The sequence below is a fragment of the Vombatus ursinus genome, unplaced genomic scaffold, assembly GCF_900497805.2.
Source record: "Vombatus ursinus unplaced genomic scaffold, bare-nosed wombat genome assembly UNPS02010461.1, whole genome shotgun sequence".
NCBI classification, from domain to species: Eukaryota; Metazoa; Chordata; class Mammalia; order Diprotodontia; family Vombatidae; genus Vombatus; species Vombatus ursinus.
This window is the reverse complement of record NW_020950239.1, coordinates 8,984,564-8,996,965: the sequence shown is the minus strand read 5'-3', so window position 1 is coordinate 8,996,965 and position 12,402 is coordinate 8,984,564. Positions and strand designations below refer to the sequence as shown.

Genomic DNA, 12,402 nt, shown 5'->3' with positions numbered 1-12,402 from the left:
TGGGAAAGGTTAAAGGTAAAATGGCTTACCTGTGAGGCAAGGCTCGTATGTGTGGCAGGGAGTCTGGTTTGTTTGCTTTTCAATGAGATCACGTTGGCCTTGAGAAGTGAGTTTATTCCTTTTACCAGTGCTTGGTACAGTTCTTAGCACATAGTAAGCCCTTAATGAATGTTTACTGACTGACTGCTCAATAGACATGGACAATTTGCACACATGTACAATAACAAATCATTTTTCCGAGCATTTCTTTTGAATGAGTTTTCTAGATAATTTGTAATCCCCTTAACTTCAAAACTTTGACAGTCTTTAACTCTGTAGGATGGAGAGCTTTCTCTAAAGGACATTTGGTCACTGAGTTGCTTAGAATAGCCATTCAGCCTCTTCTTTGCCCTCTTAAATAAAAGTTTTCCTGAATATAACTGGATGGCTCACCATCATCCCATTATACAGCGACTCCTTTGGGCCTTGTTGAATATAAAGACCGAGGCTATTTGCTGGGACGGGCAGTGGTTTTTTTAATTCTTGTAGGAGTAAGACATTTCCATAGATGCTCAGCTACCTCCCTTACTGTCGCTGTGCCCGTGACTAGCGGAAAACCCTCCGCTGAGTCTGTCGTTAGGGGCCATAAGCTCTTGTTAGCGGTGCTCTCGGAAAACAGGATCTCAAGGTTTTTAGAGATGAGTGTAAAATTAGGACTTGAAGATTCCCTTCTGAGTGAAGTTTATGACATTGGTATGATCTGTTTTACCCACTCAGACTTTTTTTTTTGGTGGTGGTGTAGTAGATGGAACATTAGACTTTGAACAGTGCAGTCAGAAACAACTGAGTTCATTCCAACCTCAGACACTTACTAGCTATATGACTCTGGGCAAGTCACTTAACCTGTTTGCATCAGTTTCTTCGTGTGTAAAATGGGGATAATAATAGTATCTTCCTCACAGAGTTCTTATGAGGATCACATGCGATAATAATTGTAAAGCACTTAGCACAGTGCCTGGTGCGTAGTCCGTATTATTATTATTATTATTATTATTATTAGCATTATCATTACTACTGCTGCTGTTGCTGCTACTACTACTATTACTACTTGTTTGACCTAGGGCAAACCCATCTGTTTTAGTTTCCTTATCTTTAAAGTGAAGAATTATCTTCACCTACCTACCTCCTCCGCAGTAGTTATAAGGATCAAATGAAATAAGAAATGTAAAGTACTTGTAATCTTACGCATTCCACAATTGCTAACTCTTACCATTTCCCTTACTCGTTAGTCTGAGCTCAGCTCTATTCTGGAGGGCAGCTGAGGGGGCGGGATCAGTGAGGCAGTCTATATGGACACTAATCAAAAAGTCAATCAACATTTACTGAGTGCTTCCTATTTGCCAGACACTGTGCTAAGCCCACTGGAGAAGGAAATATCAAACCATTCCAGTATCTTTGCCAAGAAAACCCTGTGGATGTTGTGGTCCACGGAGTCAGGAAGAGTCCAACACAACTCAACAACAATGTACTAAAGAAAGACAAGAAAATGGGGCAGCTAGGTAGTGCAGTGGATAGAGCCAGTGAGGACCTGAGTTCAAATCCAGCCTCAGACACATGATACTCACTAGCTGCGTGGCCCTGGGCAAGTCACTTAACCCCGATTGCCTCGCCAGAAAGAAAAAGAAAAAAGAAAAAACAAAGAAAGACAAGAAAAGTTCCTTTCCTTTAGGAGCTTGGAGTTGAATGGGAGATGAAACATGCAACCAACAATATTCATACAAGAGAAGTAGAGGATGAATTGAACATAATCTCAGAGGGAAGGCATTAGCATCAAGGGGGATTGAGAAAGGCTTCTTGCAGAAAGTGGGGGTTTAGCTGAGAAATGAGGGAAGCAGGAGGTGGAAATGAGACTTGCTCCTCTAGCTGAACCAAAATGAAGACCTTTGGCCTGTATATAAATGTCACGCAATCCTAAGGTCAGCTGGGATGCTATGATCTAATCAACTCATTGAGTTGACTAGAGATGAGTGTTCCAGGCATGGAGGGTAGATGGCCAGAAAACACGCACAGAGTTGGAGAATTGAGTGTTTTGTTTGAGTAACAGCAAGTCAATGGATCATGGAGTATGTAGAGGAGAGTAAAATGTAAGAAGGCTGGAAAGGTACAAAGGGGCAAGGCTATGAAGGGCTTTAAAAGCCAAAGAGAAGATTTTCTGTTTGATCCCAGAGGTCATAGGGAGTCACTGGAGTTTTTGGAATAGGGGAGTGACACGGTCAGAGTCGGCTTTAGGAAGATCACTTTGATGGCTGACTCTGAGATGGACAGGGGTAGGGAAGGACTTGAAAAAGAGACCAACCAGCAGGATACTGTAATAACCTAGGAGTGAGGAGATGAGGGCTTGCACTAGGGTGGTGGCAGTATCAGAGGAGAGAGGGGGACATATATGAGAGGTATTATACAAAGGTATAAATAATGGATAGGACTTGACAACAGAGAGAGTGTGATAACTAGGTTGTGAGCTGTGCAAATGGGGGTATGGTGACGCCTTCAACAGTAAATCAGGAAGATAGGAAGGTTTGGGGGGAAAGAATAAGTTTCGATTTGGACATGTGGAATTTAAGATGTCATGCAGTTCATGATGTCCAAGGAGCAGTTGAAGATGTGAGACTGGAGGTCAGGAGAGGTTAAGGTACGTCAATATATCTGAGAATCATCTGCATAGAGATAGTTACTGAATTCATGGGAGCTGCTGATATCACCAAGTGAAATAGTATAGAGGAGGAAGAGAAGGGAAGGGAGCCAAGACAAAGCCTTGGGGGACACTTGTGGTCAGCAGGCGTGACCAGGAGGAAGAGTCAGTAAGAGAGATTAAGAAGGAGCCATCTGGTCAGATAGGTGTGAGGAGACCCAGAAGAGAGTGGTGTTGGGAAAACCTAGAGAAGAGAGAGAGGAGAATAGGGTGATCAACAGTGTCAGAGGCAGCTGAGAGGTCAAGAAGGATGAGGGCTAAGACAAGCCATTAAATTAGGCAGTTAAGAGATCATAAGTAACCCTTTTCAGTGGCATGATGAGGCAGGCAGCCAGACTACAAAGGGTTAAGAGAGTGAGAGGAGGAGTAGTCACTATTTGTAGATGACTCTCAAGGAGATTGACCATGAAAGAAAGGAGGGATATAGAACAAGAGCTAATGGGGAGAAGCAGCTAGCTGGCACAGCCCTCAGTTCAAGTCTGGTCTCAGTCATTTATTAGCTGTGTCACCCTGGGCAAGTCACTTAACCCTGATTTGCCTCCAAAAAATCCCACCAAAAACAAAAAAACAGCTAACAGAGTTGGGTGGACCAAGTGAGTCTTCTCTGAAGAAGGGGGAGACATGAGCATGTTTGTAGGCATCAGGAAAATAGCCAGTAGATAGAGATTGAAGATTCTTGAAAGACTAGGGATAGATGGAGGGAGCGATCTGCTGGAGTCGATGGGATGGAATGGCATCACTTGGACTGGTAGAGGAGTTTACCTTGGCAAAGGGAAGAGCCACCCTCCGGGAGATGGAGGTGAAGGAGGAGATAAGGAGGGGAAACATCTGGCGATGTGAGATGAGGACAAAGGGCTAAAGGGAAATCATTGAACTTTAGAGCCAAGAAGAACCTTAGAAATCATTCAATCTAGCTCTCTCATTCTATGGGTGAGGAAACTGACATGGTCACCATTTTGTGAAAGCTTTTACCAACTTGTGAGGCTGGTAGTCATGTGACTTTGACGAACTCAGGATCAGGGGATGTGGATATTTAAATCCTAGCACTGCCATGGGCAGTGTGTGTGACCATGGGCAAGTCAATTAACCTCTCTGGGCCTCAGTTTTCTCATCTGTAAAATGAGAAGGTTGGAAGAAGTTATCTCCAAGGTCCCTTGCATCTCTATATCTGTCATCCTGTGATCCTAGTGACTTTGTTTTTCTGAGTCTCTGTTTTCTAATCTGTAAAAATGAGTTGACTAGATCATAGGATCCCAGCTGACCTTAGGATTGTGTGACATTTGTATACAGACCAAAGGTCTTCATTTTGGTTCAGCTAGAGGAACAAGCTACGTGTCTCCTGAGTGTCATTTGATTGTGACAAAGACAGTTGCTTAGGGTAGCCAGCCTCACGCCCAGACTGTCACGAGGGTTTAAGTAGATGGTTGGATGTGAAACCTTGGCATTGCCTTTTTTAGAGCACATTGATTTCTCAACCACTTGTAGGAGAACTTGGAAAACTGACAGTGATTAGAAGCCTGTGCGATTACATTCAGAATTTTAAAATTCCAGTTCTTGAAGTACAAACTTGGAAAAAAAATGAATGTTAAAAGTCAACTCAGAGTACATCAGTTAAGTAAAAAAAAAATGGCATCCAACCATAAAATAGGATAGGGATTTTCCAGAAGTAATAAAGTGTAGGGGCAGCTAGGTGGTGCAGTGGATAGAGCACCGGCCCTGAAGTCAGGAGGACCTGAGTTCAAATCCGACCTCAGACCAAACACTTGACCTGTACTAGCTGTGTGACCTTGGGCAAGTCACTTAACCCCGATTGCCTCACCAAAAACAAAACAAAACAAAACAAAACAGAAGTAATAAAGTGAAATTCTCTCAGATCACCAGGAGACCAATGACTTAGATGTCTGCTTTTGATGTTTATTGCCTATGAGACCACAGGCAGGTCTTTTAACCCTTCAGCCTCAGTTTCCTTAGGTGTAAAATGAGGATGTTGGACAGGGTAGCCAGGTCCTTCTGATGCAATACTTGCCCATTTCTATGATGCCCTGAGGATCATGGGAGTGGGAAGGGGAAAAGAAGGAAGTGCTAAAAATTGCAGTCCTTTGGAGAGGGATCTGACCGTCATCTTATTTTCTTTTGTCGTTCTAGCTTTCATCTGTAGTTTTCATCTCACGTATAACACCCAACCCCTGACATTTTCTATTAAGTCAAGAAAATCAGCTTTCATACCAATGAAGGGAAAACTTTTACTTGTGAAAGTGGCATCTATTGTTAGACAAAACTTCAAAAAAAATTTTTTTCCCCCTGTACTCTAGGGAGTACCGACCTAGAGAGAATATTCACTTTTGGGATAATGGAACAAAAATATCTGCAACCAACCCCAAGAGCTACATCTTTCAACGGGACCTATCTGTTGGAGACCCTGAAGTTGACTTGATCAGGACTTTAAATATTCCTGTCATAGTAAGTAGATTTAATGTTGTGATTGAAGCAGTTGGCGGGTGGTACAGTGGGCAAGTGTTATGGACTGAGAGTCAGGAAGACCTGAGTTCAGATCTCACCTCAGATAATTATTAGCCTAGGCACCACACTTCACCTTTCTCAACCTCAATTTCTTCATCTATAAAATAAGAATGATAATAGTAGCACCTTCTTTCCAGGGTTGCTGTGAGAATCAAATGAGATAATATATGTATAACACATTGTAAACTTTAAAGAGCTATATATTATTAAATTATAATGATGTATTAATTATTACATGTATATATGTACATGTATAATCTAGCATTGTGTTATACAATAGTTACGTTATTATACATAATAATTATGTATAACATAGCCATTATAATAACCATTATTATATTATTGTATAGTTATTATTACAATATTTGCATTAGGAGAATGGCAACTTTGGACTTTAAAACATTCTTACTAGTCTTAATAGTATCCTAGAATTATCAGTTGTCTCTTTTTTGCTTCCTTTAGAAAATTTAAACACCAAATAGAATGGACGTGTGTGTGTGTGTGTATGACAGAAAAAGAGGATTTTATGTGAAACTATAGGTCTCCAGTCATGTTTAGCTTATTTTTCTTTCTAAAGTTCTCACGGTCTTTAAATTCTATTAAAATTTGAGGTTGGAGATTTTGGTTCTGCTTTCTCTTATGAGGAGGTCAGGATTAGCATTTGTGCTAAGAAATCAACTTATAACCGGATGTCCCAAAAGTTTTAGTGCAGTTTTAAACTATTAAAGTTTCTGACAGGGTACTCAGAAACTCTAACTGTTGAATTCCCATTTCATTTAATTTTTTGTTTGTTTGAAATTTAAGACTGCTAAGACATTACCAAATTCCCCAACTTTCCAAATAGACACCTCAATGCGTCTGAAAGAACCTTTTCCCCATTGTCTTATTTGATAGTGGCCAATGAGAGTTCTAATGAAACTACAAGTTGAAGTCAAATGACCCTTCCACTAGGGACTTCCTGGATAGGGCTGACTTTGAGCCTCTCTGCCCTGGTTCTCCTACGGGATCTTTCATCAGTGAGATCTTATTGATGTTTCCTACTTTGCCTTTAAGGAGCAGGTTTCCAGGCCCTTTCATACCTAAGTAGTGAGTTTTTATGAAAGTCCAACAGAAGCCGCCATAAATCAATGGTGGCATTGATATGGTTGATGCTTCGGCTGTTGTCTCTTCTCTGAATTTGTTTTTGCCTGTCAGACTGCTATGGAATGGACCAGAATCAGTTTGCTAAAAGAGATCCTGGAAGGACTGCTGAAGACATACCAGCAGAAACTGTTTGTGATCCACACTGTTCACGAACTCTTGTGGGGCTACAAGGACGAACTCTTCTCGCTCATTAGTATTTTCAAACCGGACGTCCCACAGTACTTTGGCTTATTCTATGGGGTAAGTGGATTTCTCTCTTAAGGAACTCTTTGTTACCGTGAGAAATGGTTTATCCCGTTCTGCAGGGCAGACTGAGGCTTTATTGTCCTAGAATAACCTAGCATAAATAAACGGCTTCTCTATTCTAGAGCCATCGTCACTTCTTAAGGACGGCCACCTGGGTGTCTGAACATTTCAAATAGTAGGTTAAAAATTCCATAGATCATTGAGTAGCAGAGGACCATACAGGGATGTGCTGGTAAATGTCTAACACTCTGGGAAAGACACTTTTAGGTTTAATCTGAAACATTGATATTTTCTCCATCACTATCTTAAGTCTAGGCAGTCAACAAAACCATAATTCAAGCCTGGATGTGTGAGTTTGCTGATTTCTAAAGTGTCAGTGCTCACACTGAAAATTTAACAATTGGCTCTTACAAACCATTTGAGCGTGCCCCTGCGAGATAACGGAAGAGGAAGAAAGGTAATGGAGAATGCTGCATCTACGTTTGACTTGATATGTCCTTTCAAATAGATTTAGCTTACAATGTGGGAATCAAGGGGTAGGAGAAGGTGTGGAAAGGAGCCTAAAGACTGAGTTACTTTTCTGCACTCACTTTTACCTGATGCTGGACTCATCATCTGCTCTAGTTTCATTATTTGGGGGATGGGAATAATGATACCCTAACTATCTCAGTGAGATCTGGTGAGAATTTTATGCTGCTACCAGTGACATTTTATTTTAAACAGTGTGATGAGGGAAATAAAATAACCCAGGCTAGCACCTTTCTCTCAATAAGCATCTGTTAGCTCCTTCCTAAGTACCTAGCACTGTTCCAGGTGCTATAGATACTGAGACAAACAACCATAGCAACAAAATGCCAGTTCCTGCCTCGAGGAATTTACATTTTTCCATTGTGTCCTTTCTGGTTTAAAAATATTTTTTTATAGAAATCTGTTTTTACATTACTTACATTTTCCCACATAGCCTTCCTCTATCTGCCTCCCAAGGAATCTTCCTTTAACTAAAAAAAAGAAAAGGAGAAAATGTTCAGCAAAATTAAGAAACACATTGAAAAATTTTGATATCATAATTATATGCAGTATTCCACATCTGTAGTCCCCCACCTCTGCAAAGAATGCAGAGGTACCTTCTCATGTCTCTCTTTTTGGAGCCAAACTTAGTCATTATAACTTCGCAGCATTCAGTCTTGACCATTTTTTGTTACTGTTCTTCTTCCCATTTCCATTGTTGTAGTTGTGTACGTCATTCTCCTGGTTCTGCTACCTTCACTCTGCATCGGTTTATACAAGTCTTCTATCATTCCTCACAGCTCACTAGTGTTCTTCACGCATCATAGCTCATTTAGTTATTCTCTAATCAATGGACAATTTCTTTGCTTCCAGTTCATTGCTACGACAAAAAGTATTGCTGTAAATATGTTGCAGCGTAAGAGGCTTTTCTTTTTATCCTTGACCTTGGGGTATATGCCCAGCAGCACAATGTTTGGTTCAAAGGGTATAGATATCTTAGTAATTTCTTATAATTGCTTCCAGAATGGTTGGACTGTTTCAGAAGGAGCTTATTTTCTGTTGGGAGCAATAACACATACATACAAAAATAAAATATAAAATACATATAAATTAATTTTGGAGGAAGGTCAGGGCACAAGTCTAATATGATGTTTGTTACTGGTTCTAAAAGGTACAATGTAAATGCAGGCCAGAGCAGAATAGGGATACTGGAGAGATGAGGCCGAAGTGGATGGAGATGAGGAAGTGAATCCATTAATGGTGTCCAGGGAAAAGAATTTTGGTCTAGGCAGCTTATAGTGATATCTACATCTATATCTATCTATATCTATATTTATATCTACGTGTGTATATATGTATGCATAACACACATGCACATACATATACATACACACTCACACACATTTATTTATTTATTTATTTGTGCTTCTGATAACTTAATTCCAAGAAACCCTCAGCTATGTTGCCCTAGGGGACTTTGTGGAGTCCAATATAGAGGACCACATGGGTCTGTGTAATTTTTTCAGGTCAAAAAGGATAACCTAATGGCATCTTTAAATAAAAATCTTTAGCGACGTCTCAGGGGTCCATTAAGCTACATACCTGGGGAGATAGGGATTGGGACTGTCCCTATGGTAGAGAACTCTCCACTGAGTGAACTTCCTCTACCAGTTTAGGTCAGTATCTTTTCTGAATCTATAGTTTTTGCTAGTTGCCTAGAGCGACTTGATCTGCCCAGGATGTGTCAGAGGAAGGACTTGAACTCAAGTGTTTCTGACTTCAAGCTATACTGTCTCACCACCTGGGAAGAATCAAGCCAGACAAATATTAATTGATGATGCATTGATGACAATAGATAATTAGGAGGTCTGTTATGGTAGAAGATCATATGCTCATACATAACTATTTGGTGGGGAGGGGCAATGTTTAGTCCTTTCCTAGAGGTAGCGAGGGGGTGCAGTGGATAGAATGCTGGGCTTGGAGTTAGGAAGCCCTGAGTTCAAATCCAGACATTTATTAATTTTGGCAATTCACTTAACCTGTTTGACTCAGTTTCTTCAACTGTAAAGTGAAGATAAGAACTCCCAGGGTTGTCATGAGGATCAAGTGAGACCACATTTATATAAAGCACTTTAGCATAATGCCCGACACGTAGTGAGTGCTTAATAAACGTTTGTTTCTTTCCTTCCTTCCTCTTTCAACTTATGTTCAAAATTCCTTTTTATTCTTTCCCACAGTGGCATCAAAATTAGGTCCTGAAAAGCAAAGACTTTAACTTTTGAGTGACCTTACATTTCTGCATCTTTTTTATTTCTAGAAAAATGGAACTAGTGATGGTGACTACCTTTTTCTAACTGGAGAAGATAGTTATCTTAATTTTACAAAGATCGTGGAGTGGAATGGGAGAAGGTAAAGTGGCTGACCGTGTTGTCCCACCAGTGGCTCTTTTGGTGTATTGCCCACAGTTTTCATTAATTTAAATAAGAACTAGATTGGTTAAGTATTGGACATTTTTTTTTTACTAAAAACTGCTGCAAAATAGGAAGTTTCTGAAGCTAGGTGTTTCACATATGTACAAATAACATGGAATTTTTAAAAAGCTTTTCAGATGTATTGTGACCAGACATGAATAAAGAAGCCTTTAAGAGTCTGGTCCCCACCACTTAGTTCTGACTCCTGCGGTTTATGGATGACTTTCACTTGTATTGCTTTCATGGTGGTGGCAGGTTGATATTTTTTTCAATACTACCTCACTTTGGAAATGAAACTCATTTGTGGCAAGATAGCACAGTAGATAGAGCATTGGACCTGGATTCAGGAAGATCCATGAGTTCAAAACTGGCTTCACACACTTCCTAGCTGTTTGATCCTGAGCAAGTCACTTAACCTCTTTGCCTCAGTTTCCTCTTCTGTAATGTGGGGATAATAATAGCACCCACCTCCCAGGGCTGTTGTGAGGATCAAATGAGATAATATTTGTAAAGCACTTTGCTAACATTAAAGTGCTCAGAGAAATGTTATTATCATTATCATTATTATTATAGTGAATGTAGTCAGAAGTGTGAATAGGCTCTTGTAATATTTATTCTTAATGAGTTATGCTTTAATATTTGTCATGAATGACTGCTATCACAGTGGAATATGATTTTAAATTTATTTTTACCTTAAAGACAGCTGTGTTTCTACCTTCTAGGTCTAATCTTTATGAAGGACTTTTGACATTACCCGGATTATTTTGGGGGGATCCAAGACTCTTCCCATAGGATTTTAGCATCAGAGTCATCCCTACTTTTATCACGTGGTCAAAAGGCCATTTTTATGTCTTAGTCATAATTGGGTACCACACGTAGCCTGCTTCCAGTTAAATTGTGGGAAATTCTTGCAAACTGAGTGGACTCAGAAGAGTTTAATTTATCTGATCATCCTTTGATCCTTCCCTCATCATTTCCTTTTCTTATTTTAATTACAGTTCACTTAACTGGTGGTCTTCAGAGAAATGCAACATGATTAATGGAACTGATGGGAATTCCTTTCATCCTTTAGTATCCAAAGAGGAAATCCTTTACATCTTTGCCTCCGATTTTTGCAGGTGAGAATATTAAAACTGTTCCTGGGGCTCAGCCTCACTAGAACTTTGAAGATGATTTTTTATTGAGCGTCATCAAGCGGTAAGAGCAGGTTAGATGCAATGTAAGTAATTGAATTGCTTCTGATCTATATCCATTATACTGGTAAATTATATGGAGCCCATGGACTAGATGCGCACCATTTTCTGTAATGCAGAATTTGTCCTCGGAGACTTCTCTAAATGCAACACGTGTCTGTCTAGCCAAATATAAGGAAGGGTTTGAAAGCTGTTACAATTGACTTATAAATTGTTAAGCAGTGGTCAGAAATAGGGAAAAGGAGAACTTTTGAGTTTTTATCCACACCTTATGTGAGAGGAAGGCCTAAAGCCAGCTCCTGGTTGATCCAGGTTGATTTTGGGACAAAATGAGATACTCAAAAGTCACTGAGTCATTAACAAAGGGAGGTGACTTTGCCCTAATACAGCAAGCTATGAAACAAGGATACAGTGGCATTTAGCGTCTTTAGAAGCTGACTTCTTTGCTGAGTGAAGTGAGCAGAACCAAGAGAACGTCGTACACAATAACAGCCACATTGTGTGATGACCAATATTGATAAACTTTAACCTTCCCAGCAATACAAGGATCTAAGACATCTCCAGAGGCCTTGTGATGGAAAATGCTATCCACATCCAAAGAAAGAACTATGAAAGTTGAATTGCTGTTTTTTTTTCTCTTCTGTTGAGTTTTGTTTCCTCTTTCTGATGGTTCCTCCAATTGGTTTTAATTTTTACTTACAACATCACTAATGTGAAAATATGTTTAATAGGAATGTAAATGTATAGCCTATATCAGATTGTACGCCATCTTGGGGAAGATGGTGGGGAGGAAGGGGGAGAAAAATTTTAAACTCAAATGCAAATGGAAGTGATTATTGATAATCAAAATAAATTAATTAAAAAAAGAAAAAAAGAAAAAAAAAGAAGCTGACTTCTTTTATTGTACAGTTATCCCTTCCATATCTCGGGGGTTAGGGACGCAGCGCCTCTGTGATCTGGAAAAAGACTTTTGTTTTGGCCCTCTCTTCATACCAGAGAAGAAGTCTGAATGATTATGGTATTAAAAGATAAAATATGTTGATATCATGCAAGACTGTACATATATTTTATGCATTTCTGAGTTTCTAAACTTTTTCTGTGTCATCTGCTGGCTTCTCATGTCATCTGCGGCTTCTGCAAAACTCCCCCAAAATTCCCATTTAATTTCTTATACTGACCTGAGATATATCGAAGACGTGGAAGGGATAACTGTAATATGGAAACGTGTCTGGTTAGCAAGATGGGATACGGTGACTTGAGTGATCTTCAGATGTCCACCATGTCAGAGAGGCCCAGATGCCATGTGGATGGGACCTTTTATGCTCTTCATTGAAACAAGAAGCTCTGTTAAGCAAGGCATGGTTTAGTCCAGGGGGCAGGGGAACGGGACCTGAGGCCTTCTAGGTCCTTGGGTGCGGCATTTCCACTGAGTCCAAGTTTTACAGAACAAATTCTTTTATTAAGGGTGATGATGATGATGATTATTGGATTCTGTCAGAGGGCTGCACTTGAGGACCTAGAGGGCCACATGTGGCCTCAAGGCCCAAGGGTGTGTTAGTCAGATCCCAGAGTCAGCTTTTTTGCCCTTTTAGGG

At 40.0% G+C, this 12,402-nt stretch overlaps 1 protein-coding gene across 1 annotated transcript in view; it reads left to right on the top strand.

The window, feature by feature from the left end:
• SCARB2 (scavenger receptor class B member 2) overlaps nt 1-12,402 on the top strand; it is a 67,906-nt gene that overhangs the window by 36,177 nt on the left and 19,327 nt on the right. The window contains exons 3-6 of the mRNA XM_027854481.1: nt 5,041-5,188; nt 6,443-6,631; nt 9,462-9,553; nt 10,614-10,733. Of these exons, the coding sequence (XP_027710282.1) occupies nt 5,041-5,188; nt 6,443-6,631; nt 9,462-9,553; nt 10,614-10,733 (549 nt within the window). The remainder of the gene's footprint in view (nt 1-5,040; nt 5,189-6,442; nt 6,632-9,461; nt 9,554-10,613; nt 10,734-12,402) is intronic.